This window comes from Anas acuta, chromosome 1, assembly GCF_963932015.1.
Source record: "Anas acuta chromosome 1, bAnaAcu1.1, whole genome shotgun sequence".
In the NCBI taxonomy this organism is placed as follows: Eukaryota; Metazoa; Chordata; class Aves; order Anseriformes; family Anatidae; genus Anas; species Anas acuta.
The window spans coordinates 947,558-968,605 of NC_088979.1; the positions used below are offsets into that span (position 1 = coordinate 947,558).

The 21,048-nt window shown below is 56.3% G+C and overlaps 3 protein-coding genes and 2 long non-coding RNA genes across 5 annotated transcripts in view; 2 read left to right on the top strand and 3 right to left on the bottom strand.

Annotated features, from left to right (window-relative positions):
• The window catches only part of LOC137856291 (uncharacterized), a 95,432-nt gene that overhangs the window by 44,788 nt on the left and 29,596 nt on the right, over positions 1-21,048 (top strand). The window lies entirely within an intron of this gene.
• On the bottom strand, positions 630-2,483 carry LOC137854502 (erythroblast NAD(P)(+)--arginine ADP-ribosyltransferase-like). Its single transcript, XM_068678027.1, has one exon. It carries the CDS (start codon positions 2,020-2,022, stop codon positions 1,090-1,092), a length of 933 nt encoding a protein of 310 aa, XP_068534128.1. The 5' UTR covers positions 2,023-2,483; the 3' UTR covers positions 630-1,089.
• LOC137855468 (NAD(P)(+)--arginine ADP-ribosyltransferase 2-like) lies at positions 11,522-13,491 on the top strand. Its single transcript, XM_068679653.1, has one exon. It carries the CDS (start codon positions 11,634-11,636, stop codon positions 12,564-12,566), a length of 933 nt encoding a protein of 310 aa, XP_068535754.1. The 5' UTR covers positions 11,522-11,633; the 3' UTR covers positions 12,567-13,491.
• Positions 13,624-14,404, bottom strand: LOC137856367 (uncharacterized). The gene is made up of 2 exons (XR_011096415.1): positions 14,326-14,404; positions 13,624-14,057 (listed from the first exon to the last, which is right to left on the bottom strand). It is a non-coding gene; the product is annotated as an uncharacterized lncRNA (long non-coding RNA).
• Positions 16,861-18,978, bottom strand: LOC137850051 (NAD(P)(+)--arginine ADP-ribosyltransferase 2-like). Its single transcript, XM_068670286.1, has one exon. The coding sequence runs from the start codon at positions 18,247-18,249 to the stop codon at positions 17,356-17,358; it is 894 nt and encodes a 297-aa protein (XP_068526387.1). The 5' UTR covers positions 18,250-18,978; the 3' UTR covers positions 16,861-17,355.

The window sequence follows — 21,048 nt, forward strand, 5'->3', positions numbered from 1 at the left end:
AGCTGTGTGCATTTGTGTTGTTTTTTTCAGTTTGCTGTTCTGTGAATCTGTATTGGCAAGGGCTTGATAGCGGGGGGCTGCTGAGGTGGCCTCTGTGAGAAGGTCAGTGCAGCAGGAGGGCAGGAGGTGCTCCATGAACCAGAGCACAAGTTCCCCTGCGGCCTGTGCAGGGAGAGGCCCCTGGTGGAGCAGGCTGTCCCCCTGCACCCAAGGGTCCCCCACGGAGCAGATCTCCACGCTGCAGCCCCCCCATGGGTGGAGGAGCCCCCGGTGGAGCAGGTGGATGTGGCCTGGAGGAGGCTGCGGCCCATGGAGAGCCCCCGCAGGAGCAGGCCCCGGGCCGGAGCTGCAGCCCGTGGAGAGGAGCCCACATGGAGCAGGGGGCTGGGGGGAGCTGCCAGGGGCTAGGTCACCCCAGACACCGTTGGGCCACTACAACACAAAGCCAGGGCCATCTCTCCTCCCTGTGGGGCTGCCACTGCCCCCGGTCCCTCCGGGCACTGTCGCCACCAGTCCCGCAGCCGGCCCTAGGCCCGGCGCCGGCGGCAGCGCCGTGTCGTGGGCTGACCCTGCAGGGCTGTTCTCTCGGGCACGCTGCGCTTGGCTCTGCCGATCCCTCAAGCCTTCGGGCCTCGCACTGGGCACCAGAAGGCCTGCTGTGCTTGAAGCTACAGGCAGCTCAGCACCGCACAGCCGCTCGCTCCCCTCCTCCCCAGCAGGGCTGGGGAGAGAAGGGACACTTGGATCTGGCTGCAGGAGCTGGCACTGAGCTCACTCGCACACACAGAGGCCTCGCCAGGAGCTGGCACGTAGGCCTCTCAGCACGCGGACACATGGGAAAGGCTGCGAGTGTGCAAAGAGAAAAGCTTTAATGAGAGAAATGCGACGATAGGACACACAAACACTGACCGGCCCTGCTTTTTTATACCCCAAACCTAACCCCTCAGCAGGCCCTCCTGCTCCTCCTTCTCTACACACCCCCATGCCTCCGCACAGCAGCTCCACGTTATTTCAAGCTCCCCAAGCTCCCCAGGCTCCCCGAGCTCCCCACACGGAGGTGTTGCCTTCACCACGAGGCTCCTCTTCCCCTCACAGAGCTGGTGGCACGGGGCCCCCTTTCCTCTGCAGCCATGGCTGGAGGAGCGCGGGGAGCACGGCGGCGCCTGCCCAGGGCTGTGCCCTGTCCCCAGCCATCTCCCGGGGGCACCCACCCTGCTGGCTGCCCTTACCCTTCAGCAGCGCACAGTTGTAGGTGCTCTGTGTGGTATGGGAGCGGAGATGGATGATGCTTCTGCTGAAGTAACTCATGACATTGGTGACCTTGAAGACCTCATAGGGTGGGATGAGGATTTCATCCTCAGTAGGGAAAAAGGAGAAATGCTTGATGGGGACACCGTAGCAGGTGTACACAATGAAGAAGGTGTCCTGGCCAAATTTCTGGGCAGCATTCTTCTGGAGGGAGGCAGAGGCGAACTGGCCGAAGCGGACGGTCTGGTGACGGTGGGCCGTAAAGTGGATGCCCTTGACGCCACGGTAGACGTTGTAGCATCTGTGGCCCTGGGCTTTCCACAGAGTGTGCAGGGCCTCGGTCAGGAGGAAATGCAGCGTCTTGAAGGGGAAGGATTGGAGGTAGTACCCGCGAGAGCGCCCACCCTCGCGCACAGCTGCGTTGAACTGGCTGTAGAGGCCTGTATTAGCAGTGTACGCCAGCACGGCCACCGCATATTCCCGCCGCAGCACCTGCGGGTGGTTGGAGTTACCCCATTGCTTCCGCCACCTCTCGTCTGCTCTTCTCCAGGTGTCTGCATAAATGTGGTTTTTGAATTCCACATGGTACAGTTTCTTCAGCGCAACCTCCATCTTGTATCTGCAACCCCGGTACTGGTCATCGAAGGAGTTCTGGGCCATGCCCATTGCCAACTTCTTTATGGGGCCGAGGTCTTGCTCACGGGTGCTGCTGGCGGCCAAGGTGCCAGCCAAGGTGCCGGCCAGCAGCACCCAGCCCAGGCCGAGGTGCTCCATGTGCAGGAAGCTCCGGGGGTCCAGCCACGAGCGGGGATGCCCCAGGCAGCACAGGACCCGGTCCTCTGCAACCGGCTGAGCTCAGCCGCTGAGTGCAGCAGTACAGGGCACGGGCGTCTGCTAGGGGGAGAGCGCAGGGTCGGAGAAGGCTGCAGGGAGAAGCGGAGCAGATCCATCAGGGGCACCTCCAAAGCCGCCCATGGCCCCCCTGGCACCAGAGGGAAGCACCCGCAGTGTGTGTCCCCAGCCACGGCCACCTGGGTCTTCCCCACCCCGATACCGGCCCGGACTCCAGCCCAACTACTTGCATCAAACACCGCAGACACCTGGGTTCCCCCGTGCAGCCCCGACATCCTCTGAGGCCGCAGCATTTGTGCCAGGAGGAGCCCTGGTGCTGCAGTGAGATGTTACCTCTGCTCTGTTGCATGCAGGACCCACGGCTCAGTGCTGCTGCAGGGTGCGTGGAGCTGGCTGCTCTGCCTTTTTATAGCAACCCCCAGACAGTTTGTGTTCCAGCCCCCCATGACCACCCAGTTGCTGCTGGGCTGTTGCAAAAGGCTGCAGGGAAACCAACAGGAAATCGCCTCTTATCAGTTGCCCATGCTCTAGTGCATGTGTGTGTGGGTCCCAGTCCCTTGGGTGCTGAGAGGTGAGGCGCAGGCTCTGCAGCCCTCAGTGCAGAGGGGCTCCTACAGGAGCAGACACTGGCTTGTCCTGGTTTTGGCTGGGATTGAGTTGCTTTTCATCACCGTAGCTGGTGTGGGGCTTTGGTTTTAGGATGAGAATGGTGCTGATAACACACTGCTGGCTTAGATGCTGCTGAGCAGTGCTGACACAGCCAAGGACTTCTGTGCTGCTCACACTGCCCTGGCAGCGGGCAGGCTGGGGGTGCAGCAGGAGCTGGGAGGGGACAGGCCCAGGACAGCTGACCCCAACTGGCCAAAGGGGTATTCCACACCATGTGGGGTCATGCTGGACAATATATAGGGGTGGCTAGCTGGGAAGGGGGCGCAGGGTGCCCAGGGATAAGCTGGGCATCCGTCAGCAGGTGGTGAGCAATTGCATTGTGCATCGCTTGCTTTGTACGTGTTATTATTTTTACTATTACTATTTTTAGTTTTAATATTGTTATTGTTATATTTTTTTTCTGTTCTATTAAACTGTCTTCATCTCAACTCACAAGCTTTTACTTCCCCTCCCCTCCCATTCTCTCCCCCATCCCACTTGGGGATGAAGAAGAGCAAACGGCTCTGTGGTGCTGAGCTGCTGGCCGGTTAAACCACAGCAGTCCTTTGATGTCCAGCACGGGGCCCAAAGGGTTGAGATAAGGACAGATCCGACCACAGCGTGTTAAAACAAAATTGTTGTTTAACAATTGTAATTTGTAAACCTTAGCTTCTCACACGGCTTGCTTAGAATGCAGAGGAACTCCCACTCGGACTGGGGAGGGGGAAGAAGACGAGGCAGGCTGCTCCAGAGTGGCGGGGCCATCAGAGGAACAGGAAGATGAAGAGGAAGGTATCATGAGAGCATCAGGAACTACCCGATGCCTATTCCAGCATGAGCTATGAGATAGGCGAAAAGATTTCAGTCGTTGTCCAGGTGAGCACCTTGTCACCTGGCTGCTCTGGTGCTGGGACAGCGGAGCCACCTCCCTTGACCTGCTGGCCATGCTCCTTTTAATGCCCGCCAGGATCTTGTTGGCCCTCTTGGCCACCAGGGCACACTGCTGGCTCATGGCCAGCCTGTCACCCACCAGGATCCCCAGGTCCTTCTCCACAGAGCTCCTCTCCAGCAGGTCATCCCCCAGCCTATACTGATAACATTCAGTTGAGTTGTTACTTTCCAGGTGCAGGACTCTACACTTGGTCTTGTTAAACCTTACTTGGTTTCTCCCTGCTCATCTCTCCAGCCTGTCCAGGTCTCACTGAATGGCAGCACAACATTCTGGTGTGTCAGCCACTCCTCCCAGCCTTGTATCATCGCTGTACTTTTCGAGGGTGGACACTATTCCTTAGTCAAGGTCATCGAAGAAGGTGTTGAACAAGACTGGACCTGGCCCTGACCGCTGGGGAACACCGTTAGTCACAGGTCTCCAGCCAGACTCTGTGCTGTTGATCGCCACCTTCTGAGCTCAGCCAGTCAGCCACTTCTCAACCCACCTTACTGTCCACTCCTCTGTCCCACACTTTCTCAGTTTTTTTACCAAGATGTTGTGGGAGACAGTACCAGAAGCATTTGCTGAAGTCACAGAATCACAGAATCACAGAATTTCTAGGTTGGAAGAGACCTCAAGATCATCGAGTCCAACCTCTGACCTAATGCTAACAGTCCCCACTAAACCATATCCCTAAGCTCTACATCTAAACGTCTTTTAAAGGCTTCCAGGGATGGTGACTCCACCACTTCCCTGGGCAGCCTGTTCCAATGCCTCACAACCCTTTCGGTAAAGAAGTTCTTCCTAATATCCAACCTAAAACTCCCCTGGCGCAACTTAAGCCCATTCCCTCTCGTCCTGTCACCAGGCACGTGGGAGAACAGGCCAACCCCCACCTTGCTACAGCCTCCTTTAAGGTATCTGTAGAGAGCAATAAGGTCGCCCCTGAGCCTCCTCTTCTCCAGGCTGAACAAGCCCAGCTCCTTCAGCTGCTCCTCGTAGGACTTGTTCTCCAGGCCCCTCACCAGCTTCGTCGCCCTTCTCTGGACCCGCTCAAGCACCTCGATGTCCTTCTTGTAGTGAGGGGCCCAAAACTGAACACAGTTCTCGAGGTGCGGCCTCACCAGAGCCGAGTACAGGGGGACGATCACCTCCCTAGCCCTGCTGGTCACACTGTTTCTGATACAAGCCAGGATGCCGTTGGCCTTCTTGGCCACCTGAGCACACTGCTGGCTCATATTCAGCCGACTATCCACCATCACTCCCAGGTCCTTCTCTGCCTGGCAGCTCTCCAACCACTCATCTCCCAGCCTGTAGCTCTGCTTGGGGTTATTGCGCCCCAGGTGCAGGACCCGGCACTTGGCCTTGTTCAACTTCATGCAGTTGACCTCAGCCCATCGGTGCAGCCTATCCAGATCCTCCTGAAGAACCTTCCTACCCTCGAGCAGATCGACGTGTGGGTAGACCACTCCTGGGCCATTAAGATTTCCTTCTTGAAGAGCGCCCAGCCTTCCTGGACTCCTCTGCCCTTCAGGACCGCCTCCCAAAGGACTCTGCCAACCAGTGTCCTGAACAGTTCAAAGTCATCCCTCTGGAAGTCCAGTTCAGCGGTTTTACTGGTCCCCTTCCTGGCTTCTCCAAGAATGGAGAACTCTACCATTTCATCGTCACTCTGCCCAAGACATCTCCCTTGCTGAAGTCAAGGGAGATGAAATCCACTGCTCTCCCCCCATCTACCCAGCTGGTGATACCATCATAGAAGGCAATGAGGTTGGCCTATGGAACAAGCTGTTCCATACCAGTGCTGTTCTAGCTCCAAGTGCAGACAACAGCACTGCATGGGCGGCCGCAGGGAATGATAACATCCCAGCTAGACTCAGTATGGGCTGGCAGCAGGGGACAAGCCAGGACTGTCAGCCTCGTGTGGTCCAGAGCTGAGGACAGCATCTCCACCCTCACGGCCTTGGTGCCCAGTGCAGTTGCAGGGGTGGAGATGGTCCCCATGCCCCATGAGCTCTGCACCAGGGCCGGTGTCCCACCAGAGGGGGGACGAGGGGAGCTTGGCCATGCCCCATGGCTCAGTGGCTGGGGCTGCTGTCCCCGTGCCCCTGCAGAAGTGGCACCGTGGAGGTGAGCACTGCAGGATGTCCAAGCAAAGACATTCTCAGCATTCGGAGGGTGCAAGCAGAGCAAGCAGTGGGGAAGGGCCCATGCTGGGGCAGATGGCACGACACAATGGAGGTGTCCATCCCACCCGAGGGGCTCCTTCAGCAGTGGATGAATCGTGGCTGTGCTGGTTTTAGTCAGGTGGGCAGCCGAGCTCCACCTCAGCTGCTCTCTCACTCCTCCTCCTCAAAGGGGAAGGGGAAGGAAATACAATGGAAAGGACTCAAGGGTTGAGATAAGGACAGGGAGATCGCTCAACCATTATCGTAACAAGCAAAACAGACTCAGAGTAGGAAGATGAGTATCATTTATTGCCTATTACTAACAAGCTAGAGCAGTTAGAAAACAAACAAAAAAACAAACTCCAACACCTTCCCCTCATCCACCTCTTCCACCTCCTCCCCCCGAGCAGTGCAGGGGAAGGGGCAATGGGGGCCGCGGTCAGTCCCTGACGCTTCATCCCCGCTGCCCCTCACGGTCCCTCTGTGCCCCTGCTCCCCGTGGGGTCCCTCCCATGGATGCCGTCCTTCCCCAACTGATCCTTCAGGGGCTTCAAGAACTGCTCCCACACGGCTCCGTCCCACGGGGTCCATCCCCCAGTCCCAAACTGCTCCAGCACGGGGCCCCCACGGGTGCTGGCAGCTCCCCCCAGCCCCCTGCTCCTGCGTGGGCTCCTCTCCACGGGCTGCAGCTCCGGTCCGGGGCCTGCTCCTGCGGGGGCTCTCCATGGGCCGCAGCCTCCTCCAGGCCACATCCACCTGCTCCACCGGGGGCTCCTCCACCCATGGGGGGGCTGCAGCGTGGAGATCTGCTCCGTGGGGGACCCATGGGTGCAGGGGGACAGCCTGCTCCACCAGGGGCCTCTCCCTGCACAGGCCGCAGGGGAACTTGTGCTCTGGTTCATGGAGCACCTCCTGCCCTCCTGCTGCACTGACCTTCTCGCAGAGGCCACCCCTGCAGCCCCCCACTACCAAGCCCTTGCCAATACAGATTTACAGAACAGCAAAATGAAAAAAACACAAATGCACACAGCTTTTAACAAGCCCTCGGATATGATAAATAGCAAAAGAGAGAACACGGCACAGGATCACACAGGATCACACTGAAAGATATTAAGAGTAAACCAGACAAGATTGTGGGCAGCAAATCAACAGATATGTTCGACAAATATGATCATTGTAAGCTCCTCTGAAGCACTCTGGTCAAATTTCTTGTTATCTCCACCCCCCTGAGCCTCTCAATGGATGCCAAAAGGCTGCCGTGGTTTCACATCGATGTCTAACTAAAAACCACAACTGCTCTCTCATTGCTCCTCAGAGACAGAGGGGAGGCAGAAAGGATGACACAAAGAAAAAGGCTAAGGGGTTGAGAGAAGGAAAATTGAAATGCAAAAGAAAAAAAAATATTAAAAAAAAAAAAAAAAGTAATTTACTCAATTACTTTCCAATGGTCTTGGGAATCCAGAGAGATCCCGGTCTATTGGGAGATGGCAAATGTGGTTCCAGTTTTCCGCAAGAGCGAGAAAGAAGACCCTGGTAACGACAGACCTGTCAGTCTCATTTCAGTGCCTGGTAAAATCATGGAGAAAATTATCCCAGGAGTTATTGAAAAGCACCTGAGGGACAAGGCAGTCCCTGGTCACAGCAAGCAGAGGGTTCATGAGGGGAAGGCCCCGCTTAACGAACTTAATTTCCTTTCATGACAAAGTTACCCACATAGTTGACCAAGGGATGGCAGCTGATGAAATCTTTTTGTATTTCGGCAAAGCGTTTGATACGCTTTCTCAAAGTTTCCCTCAGGACTAAATGTGCAGCACACAGCTAGACAGGTACCTAATGTGCTGGGTGAACAACTGGCTGGTGGGTCAGGCTCCAAGGGTGCTAGTAAATGGGGTTACATAAGGCTGACGGGCAGTTACTCGTGGGGTTCCCCAGGGCTCTGTTTTGGGGCCAGTTTTTGTCAATGTTTTCATAAATGAAAACACATTTATTTTTATAAATGAAAATTACGTTATTTATTTTCATAAATGAAAGCATTGACATTCATAAATTTCGTTTCTGTGTCTGGGGGACTGCTGCTGGAAACTGCAGCAGCATTTTTATCCGACAAAACCCCTTTGTGATTGTTTGTCCTAGCAACTCACATCTCCGCAGGTATCAGTACAGGCTGGGGGATGACCTGCTGGAGAGGAGCTCTGAGGAGAAGAACCTGAGGGTCCTGGTGGGTGACAGGTTGTCCATGAGGCAGCAGTGTGCCCTGGTGGCCAAGAGGGCCAAGGGGTTCCTGGCGGGCATCAAAAGGAGCGTGGCCAGCAGGTCGAGGGAGGTGATCCTCCCCCTCTGCTCTGCCCTGGTCAGGCCTCACCTGGAGTACTGGGTCCAGTTCTGGGCTCCCTGGTACAAGAAAGACAGGGATCTCCTGGAAAGAGTCCAGCAGAGGGCCACAAAGATGATACGAGGCCTGGAGCATCTTCCCTATGAGAAGAGGCTGAGAGACCTGGGGCTGTGCAGCCTGGAGAAGAGAGGACTGAGAGGGGATGTCCTCAATGTGTACAAATACCTGAGGGGTGGGAGGCAGAGGGATTTGGCCAACCTCTTTTCAGTGGTCTGTGGGGACAGAACAAGGGGCAGTGGCCACAAAATGGAGCCCAGGCAGTTCCGCACCAACATGCGAAAGATCCTCTTCTTTGAGAGAACTGGCGGAGGAGCTGGCCAAGCCGCTTTCCATCATTTATCAGCAGTCCTGGCTATCGGGGGAGGTCCCAGCTGACTGGCGGCTAGCAAACGTGACGCCCATCTACAAGAAGGGCCGGAGGGCAGACCAGAAAACTACAGGCCTCTCAGTTTGACCTCAGTACCAGGGAAGCTCATGGAGCAGATCCTCTTGAGAGTCATCACGCGGCACTTGCAGGGCAAGCAGGCGATCAGGCCCAGTCAGCATGGGGTTATGAAAGGCAGATCCTGCTTGACGAACCCGATCTCCTTCTATGACAAAGTGACGCGCTGGGTGCATGAGGGAAAGGCTGTGGATGTGGTCTACCTTGACTTCAGCAAGGCTTTTGACACCGTCTCCCACAGCATTCTCCTCAAGAAACTAGCTGCTCTTGGCTTGGACTGGCGCACGCTTCGTTGGGTTAGAAACTGGCTGGATAGCCGGGCCCAAAGAGTTGTGGTAAATGGAGCCAAGTCCAGTTGGAGGCCGGTCACTAGTGGCGTCCCCCAGGGCTTGGTGCTGGGGTCGGTCCTCTTTAACATCTTCATCAATGATCTGGACGAGGGCATTGAGTGCACCCTCAGTAAGTTTGCAGATGACACCAAGTTAGGTGCGTGTGTCGATCTGCTCGAGGGTAGGAAGGCTCTGCAGGAGGATCTGGATAGGCTGCACCGATGGGCTGAGGTCAACTGCATGAAGTTCAACAAGGCCAAGTGCCGGGTCCTGCACCTGGGGCACAACAACCCCAAGCAGAGCTACAGGCTGGGAGATGAGTAGTTGGAGAGCTGCCAGGCGGAGAAGGACCTGGGAGTGATGGTGGACAGTCGGCTGAATATGAGCCAGCAGTGTGCTCAGGTGGCCAAGAAGGCCAACGGCATCCTGGCTTGTATCAGAAACAGTGTGACCAGCAGGGCTAGGGATGTGATCGTCCCCCTGTACTCGGCTCTGGTGAGGCCGCACCTCGAGTACTGTGTTCAGTTTTGGGCCCCTCGCTACAAGAAGGACATAGAGGTGCTTGAGCGGGTCCAAAGAAGGGCGACGAAGCTGGTGAGGGGCCTGGAGAACAAGTCCTACGAGGAGCAGCTGAGGGAGCTGGGCTTGTTCAGCCTGGAGAAGAGGAGGCTCAGGGGCGACCTTATTGCTCTCTACAGATACCTTAAAGGAAGCTGTAGTGAGGTGGGGGTTGGTCTGTTCTCCCACGTGCCTGGTGACAGGACGAGGGGGAATGGGCTAACGTTGTACCAGGTGAGGTTTGGGTTGGATATTAGGAAGAACTTCTTTACTAAAAGGGTTGTGAGGCATTGGGATGGGCTGCCCAGGGAACCCGTGGAGTTACCATCCCTGGAAGTCTTTAAAAGATGTTTAGATGTAGAGCTTAGCGATATGGTTTAGTGGAGGACTGTTAGTGTTAGGTCAGAGGTTGGACTCGATGATCTTGAGGTCTCTTCCAACCTAGAAATTCTGTGATTCTGTGATTCTTCACGGTAAGGGTGACGGAGCTCTGGGACAGGCTGCCCAGGGAGGCTGTGGGGTCTCCTTCTCTGGGGATGTTCAAGGCCTGTCCCTGTCTGGACGCCTACCTGGGCAGCCTGCTCTAGGGAACTGCTTTGGCAGGGGGTTGGACCCGATGATCTCCTGAGGTCACCTCCAACACCTCCATTTCTGTGATTCTGTGGTTCTGGGATCGTCCTTGAAAGCACACCTTCCCTTCACACCTGACACAAGACAACTCCAGAATGCCCCCTTCTCTGGCGAGGGATCCCAGCTGCCTGGCTTCGCTGCCCTCTAATTGCAGACCATGGCTCCGCTGTCCCAGCACCAGAGCAGCCAGGTGACAAGGTGCTCACCTGGACAACAACTCAAATCTTTTCGCCTATCTCATAGCTCATGCTGGAATAGGCATCGGGTAGTTCCTGATGCTCTCATGATACCTTCCTCTTCATCTTCCTGTTCCTCTGATGGCCCCGCCACTCTGGAGCAGCCTGCCTCGTCTTCTTCCTCCTCCCCAGTCCGAGTGGGAGTTCCTCTGCATTCTAAGCAAGCCGTGTGAGAAGCTAAGGTTTACAAATTACAATTGTTAAACAACAATTTTGTTTTAACACGCTGTGGTCAGACTGGTACTTATCTCAACCCTTTGGGCCCCATGCTGGACATCAAAGGACTGCTGTGGTTTAACCGGCCAGCAGCTCAGTACCACAGAGCCGTTTCTCGTTGTGAGGAGCACAGAAGTCCTTGGCTTAGTGTGAGCACTGCTCAGCAGCATCTAAGCCAGCAGTGTGTTATCAGCACCATTCTCATCCTAAAACCAAAGCCCCACACCAGCTACGGTGATGAAAAGCAACTCGATCCCAGACAAAACCAGGACAAGCCAGTGTCTGCTCCTGTAGGAGCCCCTCTGCACTGAGGGCTGCAGAGCCTGCGCCTCACCTCTCAGCACCCAAGGGACTGGGACCCACACACACATGCACTAGAGCATGGGCAACTGATAAGAGGCGATTTCCTGTTGGTTTCCCGGCAGCCTTTTGCAGCAGCCCAGCAGCAACTGGGTGGTCATGGGGGGCTGGAACACAAACCGTCTGGGGGTTGCTATAAAAAGGCAGAGCAGCCAGCTCCACGCACCCTGCAGCAGCACTGAGCCGTGGGTCCTGCATGCAACAGAGCAGAGGTAACATCTCACTGCAGCACCAGGGCTCCTCCTGGCACAAATGCTGCGGCCTCAGAGGATGTCGGGGCTGCACGGGGGAACCCAGGTGTCTGCGGTGTTTGATGCAAGTAGTTGGGCTGGAGTCCGGGCCGGTATCGGGGTGGGGAAGACCCAGGTGGCCGTGGCTGGGGACACACACTGCGGGTGCTTCCCTCTGGTGCCAGGGGGGCCATGGGCGGCTTTGGAGGTGGTACTGATGCATCTGCTCCGCTTCTCCCTGCAGCCTTCTCTGACCCTGCGCTCTCCCCCTAGCAGACGCCTGTGCCCTGTACTGCTGCACTCAGCGGCTGAGCTCAGCCGGTTGCAGAGGACCGGGTCCTGTGCTGCCTGGGGCATCCCCGCTCGTGGCTGGACCCCCGGAGCTTCCTGCACATGGAGCACCTCGGCCTGGGCTGGGTGCTGCTGGCCAGCACCTTGGCTGGCACCTTGGCCGCCAGCAGCACCCGTGAGCAAGACCCCGGCCCCATCAGGGAGAAGGCGATGGACATGGCGCAGAACTCCTTCGATGACCAGTACCAGGGCTGCACATACAGTATGCAGGAGGCGCTTAGAATGGTGAACCGCACTGAATTCAAAAACCCGGTCTATGCAGACACCTGGAGAAGAGCAGAGGAGAGGTGGTGGACGCAATGGCGCAACTCCATCCAACCGCAGGAGCTGCGGCGGGAGTACGCGGTGGCCGTGCTGGCGTACACTGCTGGCACAGGCCTGTACCGCCATCTCAATGCAGCCATACGTGAGGGTGGGCGCTCCCGCGATTACTACCTCCAATCTTTCCACTTCAAGACGCTGCATTTCCTCCTGACCGAGGCCCTGCACACCCTGAGGGATGCCCAGGTCCGCAGATGCTACAACGTCTACCGTGGTGTCAAGGGCATCCGCTTTACGGCCCAGATCAACCAGGGTGTCCGCTTCGGCCAGTTCGCCTCTGCCTCCTTCAGGAGGAATTCGGCCCAGCAATTTGGCAATGACACCTTCTTCTTTGTGCTAACCTGCTATAGTGCCATCGTCAGCAACTTTTCCTTTTACGCTAATCAGCGCGAAGTCCTCATCCCACCCTATGAGATCTTCAAGGTCATCAACGTCACCCGTTACACAAACGAAACCCACATCCATCTCCGCTCCATTGGTGTGCGCAGCAACTACAACTGTGCACTGCTGAATAGTACGGGCAGGCAGCAGGATGGGTTCCACCGTGAGATGGCTGGGGACAGGGCACAGCCCTGGGCAGGCACCGCCGTGCTCCCCGCGCTCCTCCAGCCATGGCTGCAGAGGAACGGGGGCCCCGTGCCACCGGCTCTGTGAGGGGAAGGGGAGCCTCGTGGTGAAGGCAACACCTCCGTGTGGGGAGCTCGGGGAGCCTGGGGAGCTTGGGGAGACTGGGGAGCTTGAAATAACGTGGAGCTGCTGTGCGGAGGCATGGGGGTGTGTAGAGAAGGAGGAGCAGGAGGGCCTGCTGAGGGGTTGGGTTTGGGGTATAAAAAAGCAGGGCCGGTCAGTGTTTGTGTGTCCTATCGTCGCATTTCTCTCATTAAAGCTTTTCTCTTTGCACACTCGCAGCCTTTCCCATGTGTCCGCGTGCTGAGAGGCCTACGTGCCAGCTCCTGGCGAGGCCTCTGTGTGTGCGAGTGAGCTCAGTGCCAGCTCCTGCAGCCAGATCCAAGTGTCCCTTCTCTCCCCAGCCCTGCTGGGGAGGAGGGGAGCGAGCGGCTGTGCGGTGCTGAGCTGCCTGTAGCTTCAAGCACAGCAGGCCTTCTGGTGCCCAGTGCGAGGCCCGAAGGCTTGAGGGAACGGCAGAGCCAAGCGCAGCGTGCCCGAGAGAACAGCCCTGCGGGGATCAGCCCACAACACGGCGCTGCCGCTGGCGCTGGGCCTAGGGCCAGCTGCGGGACTGGTGGCGACAGTGCCCGGAGGGACCGGGGGCAGTGGCAGCCCCACAGGGAGGAGAGGTGGCCCTGGCTTTGTGTAGAAGTGGCCCAACGGTGTCTGGGTGACCTGGCCCCTGGCAGCTCCCTGTCCTCATCTTCCCAAGCTGCTGAGGAGCAGAAGGAGCAGCTCCGAGCCCAGAAGACACCTGGAGAACATCCGCTGCCATCTTGTCTGCATGGACAGAGCGGATGAAAGTGCAAAGCCAGGGCAGCTCAGAGCCAGTGCCCTGCTCTGCACCGCAGGGCTGCCCAGCTCCATGCAGGGGGTGAGCCCTCACCCAGGGGGAGCCACCACAGCGCTGGGGACATGGCAGCGAGCAGGGGCTGTGAGCTGGTATTGCCGTGCTGGGCAGCTGAACTCCACCACAACCACTCTCTCACTCCCCCTTCTTAGAAGAGGAGGGAAAGAAGTAAAGGAAAGAACTACTTGCAGGTTGAGATACAGATAATTTAATTAAAAGGAAAAATGATTATTAAGGAATGATTATTATTATTACTAAAACATTTTAAGTAAAGGGAAAAAAAATGAAAGGGGAAAAGGGAGGGGAAAAGGGGGGCGGAGGGAACACAAAACAACAAAGCAAAACAAGTAGAGGCTGTGTGGAAGTACAGACGACAGAAATTGCTCTCTACTTCCCACAAATGAGTGGTGCTTGACCACGTCCATGAAGCAGGGCCTCAATGCACGGAGACGGTGTTGAGGAGGAGGACCGACGTTTTCCCAATGAGAGCCCACCACTCCCACTCCACTCTTCTTCTTGTTCCCACCTTTTATTGCTGAGTGTGACACCACATGGTATGGAATGTCCCTTTTTTTGGTTTAGGTCAGTTGCGTGGTAATGTTCCTTTTTCACTTTTTGCCCACCCCCTAGGAGGGTTAGAGAGAGTCCTGGTGCTGTGCCAGCACTGCTCAGCAGCAGACACAACCCTGCTGTGATCCAGAATCCCAGAATCACGGAAATGGAGGGGTTGGAGGTGACCTCAGGAGATCATCGGGTCCAACCCCCTGCCAAAGCAGTTCCCTGGAGCAGGCTGCCCAGGTAGGTGTCCAGACAGGGACAGGCCTTGAATATCCCCAGAGAAGGAGACCCCACAGCCTGCCTGGGCTGCCTGTCCCAGAGCTCCGTCACCCTCACCATGAAGAAGTTCTTTCGCGTGTTGGTGCGGAACTGCCTGGGCTCCATTTTGTGGCCATTGCCCCTTGCCCTGTCCCCACAAACCACTGGAAAGAGGTTGGCCAAATCCCTTTGTCTCCCACCCCTCAGGTATTTGTATACATTGAGGACATCCCCTCTCAGTCCTCTCTTCTCCAGGCTGCACAGCCCCAGGTCTCTCAGCCTCTTCTCATAGGGAAGATGCTCCAGGCCCCATATCATCTTTGTGGCCCTCCGCTGGACTCTTTCCAGGAGATCCCTGTCTTTTGTACCGGGGAGCCCAGAACTGGACACAGTACTCCAGGTGAGGCCTGACCAGGACAGAGCAGAGGGGGAGGATCACCTCCCTCGACCTGCTGGCCACGCTCCTTTTGATGCCCGCCAGGAACCCCTTGGCCCTCTTGGCCACCAGGGCCTGATACCTGTACTGATACCTGTACTGATACCTGTACTGATACCTGCAGAGATGTGAGTTGCTAGGACAAACAATCACAAAGGGGTTTTGTCAGATAAAACTCCTGCTCCTATTTTCACTAGCAGTCCCCCAGACACAGAAATGAAATTTCTGAATGTCAATGCTTTCGTTTATGAAAATAAATAACATAATTTTCATTTATAAAAATAAATGTCAATGTTTTTCTTTATAAAAACATTGACAAAAACTGGCCCCAAAACAGAGCCCCGGGGAACCCCATGAGTAACTGGCCGTCAGCCTTATGTAACCCCATTTACTAGCACCCTTGGAGCCTGACCCACCAGCCAGTTGTTCACCCAGCACATTAGGAACCTATCTAGCTGTGTGCTGCACATTTAGTCCTGAGGGAAACTTTGAGAAAGCGTATCAAACGCTTTGCCGAAATACAAAAAGATTTCATCAGCTGCCATCCCTTGGTCAACTATGTGGGTAACTTTGTCATGAAAGGAAATTAAGTTCGTTAAGCGGGGCCTTCCCCTCATGAACCCTCTGCTTGCTGTGACCAGCGACTGCCTTGTCCCTCAGGTGCTTTTCAATAACTCCTGGGATAATTTTCTCCATGATTTTACCAGGCACTGAAATGAGACTGACAGGTCTGTCGTTACCAGGGTCTTCTTTCTCGCTCTTGCGGAAAACTGGAACCACATTTGCCATCTCCCAATAGACCGGGATCTCTCTGGATTCCCAAGACCATTGGAAAGTAGTTGAGAGAGGTTTTTCCTCCCAGACAACAGATATGTGTATTGGGGCCCTGCTTCCCAAGATGTGCCTGACCTTGCTTGCTGATGGGCAGTAAAGAGTAACTGCTTTCTCTTTGCTTCCGTGTGGATTGGCATTTATTTTGTTTTTTCTTTTTCTTTTGTATTTCAATTTTCCTTCTCTCAACACCTTAGCCTTTTTCTTTGTGTCATCCTTTGTGCCTCCCCTCTGTCTCTGAGGAGCAATGAGAGAGCAGTTGTGGTTTTAGTTAGACATCGATGTGAAACCACGGCAGCCTTTTGGCATCCATTGAGAGGCTCAGGGGGTGGAGATAACAAGAAATTTGACCAGAGTGCTTCAGAGGGAGCTGACAATGATCATATTTGTCGAACATATCTGTTGATTTGCTGCCCACAATGTTGTCTGGTTTGCTCTTAATATCTTTCAGTGTGATGCTGCGTGATCCTGTGCTGTGTTCTCTCTTCTATTTATCATATCCGAGGGCTTGTTAAAAGCTGTGTGCATTTGTGTTTTTGTTTTTTTTTCAGTTTGCTGTTCTGTGAATCTGTATTGGCAAGGTCTTGGTAGTGTGGTGATGCTGAGGTGGTCTCTGTGAGAAGGTCAGTGCAGCAGGAGGGCAGGAGGTGCTCCATGAACCAGAGCACAAGTTCCCCTGCGGCCTGTGCAGGGAGAGGCCCCTGGTGGAGCAGGCTGTCCCCCTGCACCCATGGGTCCCCCACGGAGCAGATCTCCACGCTGCAGCCTCCCCATGGGTGGAGGAGCCCCCGGTGGAGCAGGTGGATGTGGCCTGGAGGAGGCTGCGGCCCATGGAGAGCCCCCGCAGGAGCAGGCCCCGGGCCGGAGCTGCAGCCCGTGGAGAGGAGCCCACGCAGGAGCAGGGGGCTGGGGGGAGCTGCCAGCACCTGTGGGGGCCCCGTGCTGGAGCAGTTTGGGACTGGGGGATGGATCCCGTGGGACGGAGCCGTGTGGGAGCAGTTCTTGGAGCCCCTGAAGGATCAGTTGGGGAAGGACGGCATCCATGGGAGGGACCCCACAGGGAGCAGGGGCACAGAGGGACCGTGAGGGGCGGCGGGGATGAAGCGCCAGGGACTGACCGCAGCCCCCATTGCCCGTTCCCCTGCACTGCTCGGGGGGAAGAGGTGGAAGAGGTGGATGGGGAAAGGTGCTGGAGTTTGTTTTTGTGTTTGTTTTCTAACTGCTCTAGCTTGTTAGTAATAGGCAATAAATGATACTCATCTTCCTACTCTGAGTCTGTTTTGCTTGTTACGATAATGGTTGAGCGATCTCCCTGCCCTTATCTCAACCTCTCAACCCTGTGGGGCTGCCACTGCCCCCGGCCCCTCCGGGCACTGTCGCCACCAGTCCCGCAGCCGGCCCTAGGCCCGGCGCCGGCGGCAGCGCCGTGTTGTGGGCTGATCCCCGCAGGGCTGTTCTCTCGGGCACGCTGCGCTTGGCTCTGCCGTTCCCTCAAGCCTTCGGGCCTCGCACTGGGCACCAGAAGGCCTGCTGTGCTTGAAGCTACAGGCAGCTCAGCACCGCACAGCCGCTCGCTCCCCTCCTCCCCAGCAGGGCTGGGGAGAGAAGGGACACTTGGATCTGGCTGCAGGAGCTGGCACTGAGCTCACTCGCACACACAGAGGCCTCGCCAGGAGCTGGCACGTAGGCCTCTCAGCATGCGGACACATGGGAAAGGCTGCGAGTGTGCAAAGAGAAAAGCTTTAATGCGAGAAATGCGACGATAGGACACACAAACACTGACCGGCCCTGCTTTTTTATACTCCAAACCTAACCCCTCAGCAGGTCCTCCTGCTCCTCCTTCATGGCTGGAGGTGCACGGGGAGCACAGCGGCGCCTGCCCAGGGCTGTGCCCTGTTCCCAGCCATCTCCCGGGGGCACCCACCCTGCTGGCTGCCCGTACCCTTCAGCAGCGCACAGTTGTAGGTGCTATGTGTGGAATGGGAGCGGAGATGGATGATGCTTCTGCTGAAGTCATGGATGACTTTGGTGACCTTGAAGACCTCAAAGGGTGGGATGAGGACTTCTTTCTCACCAGGGTAGAAGGAGAAGTTCCAGATGGGGACACCGTAGCAGGTGTACACAATGAAGAAGGTGTCCTGGCCAAATCTCTTGGTAGCTTTCTTATGGAGGGAGGCAGAGGCGAACTGGCCGAATCGGACAGTCTGGTTGATCTGGGCCATAAAGTGGATGCCCCTGACGCCACGGTAGACGTTGTAGCATCTGCGGCCCTGGGCATTCCGCAGAGTGTGCAGGGCCTCAGTCAGGAGGAAATGCATTGTCTTGAAGGGGAAGGATTGGAGGTAGTACCCGCGGGAGCGCCCACCCTCGCGCACAGCTGCGTTGAACTGGCTGTAGAGGCCTGTATTAGCAGTGTACGCCAGCACGGCCACTGCGTACTCCCGCTGCAGCACCTGCGAGTGGTTGGAGTTCCCCCATTGTTTCCGCCACCTCTTATCTGCTCTTCTCCAGGTGTTTGCATAGATGTGGTTTTTGAATTCCACATGGTGCAGTTTCTTCAGCGCAACCTCCATCTTGTATCTGCAACCCCGGTACTGGTCATCGAAGGAGTTCTGGGCCATGCCCATTGCCAACTTCTTTATGGGGCCGAGGTCTTGCTCACGGGTGCTGCTGGCGGCCAAGGTGCCAGCCAAGGTGCCGGCCAGCAGCACCCAGCCCAGGCCAAGGTGCTCCATGTGCAGGAAGCTCCGGGGGTCCAGCCACGAGCGGGGATGCCCCAGGCAGTGCAGGACCCGGTCCTCTGCAACTGGCTGAGCTCAGCCACTGAGTGCAGCAGTACAGGGCACGGGCGTCTGCTAGGGGGAGAGCGCAGGGTCGGAGAAGGCTGCAGGGAGAAGCAGAGCAGAGGCATCAGGGGCACCTCCAAAGCCGCCCATGGCCCCCCTGGCACCAGAGGGAAGCACCTGCAGTGTGTGTCCCCAGCCACGGCCACCTGGGTCTTCCCCACCCCGATACTGGCCCGGACTCCAGCCCAACTACTTGCATCAAACACCGCAGACACCTGGGTTCCCCCGTGCAGCCCCGACATCCTCTGAGGCCGCAGCATTTGTGCCAGGAGGAGCCCTGGTGCTGCAGTGAGATGTTACCTCTGCTCTGTTGCATGCAGGACCCACGGCTCGGCGCTGCTGCAGGGTACGTGGAGCTGGCTGCTCTGCCTTTTTATAGCAACCCCCAGACAGTTTGTGTTCCAGCCCCCCATGACCACCCAGTTGCTGCTGGGCTGCTGCAAAAGGCTGCAGGGAAACCAACAGGAAATCACCTTGTATCAGTTTCCCATGCTCTAGTGCATGCGTGTGTGGGTCCCAGTCCCTTGGGTGCTGAGAGGTGAGGCGCAGGCTCTGCAGCCCTCAGTGCAGAGGGGCTCCCGCAGGAGCAGACACTGGCTTGTCCTGGTTTTGGCTGGGATCGAGTTGCTTTGCATCACCGTAGCTGGTGTGGGGCTTTGGTTTTAGGATGAGAATGGTGCTGATAACACACTGCTGGCTTAGATGCTGCTGAGCAGTGATGACACAGAGCCAAGGATTTCTGTGCTTCTCACACTGCCCTGGCAGCGGGCAGGCTGCGGGTGCAGTAGGAGCTGGGAGGGGACAGGCCCAGGACAGCTGACCCCAACTGGCCAAAGGGGTATTCCACACCTCATGGGGTCATGATGAACAATATACAGGGGTGGCTAGCCTGGGTGGGGGCTCAGGCTGCTCAGGGATAAGCTGGGCATCCAACAGGCCTGTAGTTTCCCAGGTCTGCCCTCCGGCCCTTCTTGTAGATGGGCGTCACATTTGCTAGCCTCCAGTCAACTGGGACCTCCCCTGATAGCCAGGACTGCTGATAAATGATGGATAGGGGCTTGGCCAGCTCCTCTGCCAGTTCTCTCAGTACCCTTGGGTGGATGCCATCTGGCCCCATCGATTTGTGCACATCCAAGTGCCGTAGCAGGTCACCAACCAGTTGTTCGTGGATAGTGAGGGCCACATCCTGCTCCCCATCCCCTTCCACCAGCTTAGGGGGTCTCCTTTTTGGGGTCTTCCTCACCCTTTTTGGGGTCTCCAACCTTTCTTTGTGGTCTCCAACCCATTTTTTGGGTCTCTTTCCTCAACTCTTTTTGGGGTCTCCATTTCACCTTCCTCAACTTTTTTTTGGGGTCTTCCTCAACCCTTTTTGGTGTCTCCTTCTTCAACCCTTTTTGGGATCTCCTTCTCCAACCTTTTTTTTGGGGTCTTCTTCAACCTTTTTGGGCTCTTCTTTTTTAGGGTCTTCTCCAACCATTTCTGGGGTCTTCTTCAACCTTCTTGGGGTCTCCTGTTTGCGGTCTTCCTCACCCCTTTTGGGATCTCTACATCTCCTCCTTCTCCATCCCTTTTTGGGGTCTCCTTTCTCACCCTTTTTGGGGTCTACTTCTTCAACCCTTTTTGGGGTCTTCGTTTCCTTCCTCAGCCTTTTTTGGGGTCTTCTTTTTCAACCTTTTTTTGGGGGTCTTCCTCACCCTTTTTGGGGTCTCCAACCCCTTTTGGGGTCTCCAACTTTTTTTGGGGTCTCCAACCCTTTTTATGGGGTCCTCCCCCAGGCCGCACCATGTACATCATCCCCGTCAGCATGGGCCCCCCCTCGACGCCCCTGGCCAAGGCAGGCGTGCAGCTCACCGACTCGCCCTACGTCGTGGCCTCCATGCACATCATGACCCGCGTGGGCCACCAGATCTTCCCCTCGCTGGCCACCGGGGACTTCGTTCGCTGCCTCCACTCTGTCGGCTGGCCCCTACCGCTGCGAGGTGAGCCCAAAAACAACCCAAAAATACCCCAAAACAGCACAAAACAGGCAAAAACGCCAAAGAAATGCCCAAAACTGCACAAAAACGCCCAAAAACGAGCAAAAACGCTCAAAACCACGCAAAACCACGCGAAAACACCCAAGAAACGCCCAAGAAAAGAGCAAAAAATAAACAAGAAACGCCCAAAAACGCGCAAAAACTCCCCAAAACGTGCAAAAACACCCAAGAAATGCCCAAAAATGCCCAAGAAACATCCAAAACCCCCCCGAAACCACCCCCAAAACACCCCAAAACTCCAAAAAAGCTAAAACACACACATAAACCCCCCCTAAAAAACAAAACGACCCAAAAAAAAACCAAAATGACCCAAAGCTACCCAAAACCAAACCATAACGCCCCAAAACGCCCCCAAATGCCCCAAAACCCCCAAAAGGCCAAGGCGGGCGTGCAGCTCACAGACTCGCCCTACGTCGTGGCCTCCATGCACATCATGACCCACGTGGGCCACCAGATCATCCCCTCGCTGGCCACCGGGGACTTCGTTCGCTGCCTCCACTCCGTCGGCCGGCCCTTGCCGCTGCGAGGTGAGCCCTAATATCCCCCCCCCCCCCCCCCCCCCCCCAAAATACCCCAAAACACAAAAACTCCCAAAAAAGCCCAAAAACACGCAAAAACGCCAAAAAATAACACGCAAAAACGCCCAGGAAAT

Bases quoted from the DNA above. Each gene is read 5' to 3' on its own strand.
- LOC137854502 (XM_068678027.1), bottom strand. From the start codon at position 2,022: ATGGAGCACCTCGGCCTGGGCTGGGTGCTGCTGGCCGGCACCTTGGCT.
- LOC137855468 (XM_068679653.1), top strand. From the start codon at position 11,634: ATGGAGCACCTCGGCCTGGGCTGGGTGCTGCTGGCCAGCACCTTGGCT.
- LOC137850051 (XM_068670286.1), bottom strand. From the start codon at position 18,249: ATGGAGCACCTTGGCCTGGGCTGGGTGCTGCTGGCCGGCACCTTGGCT.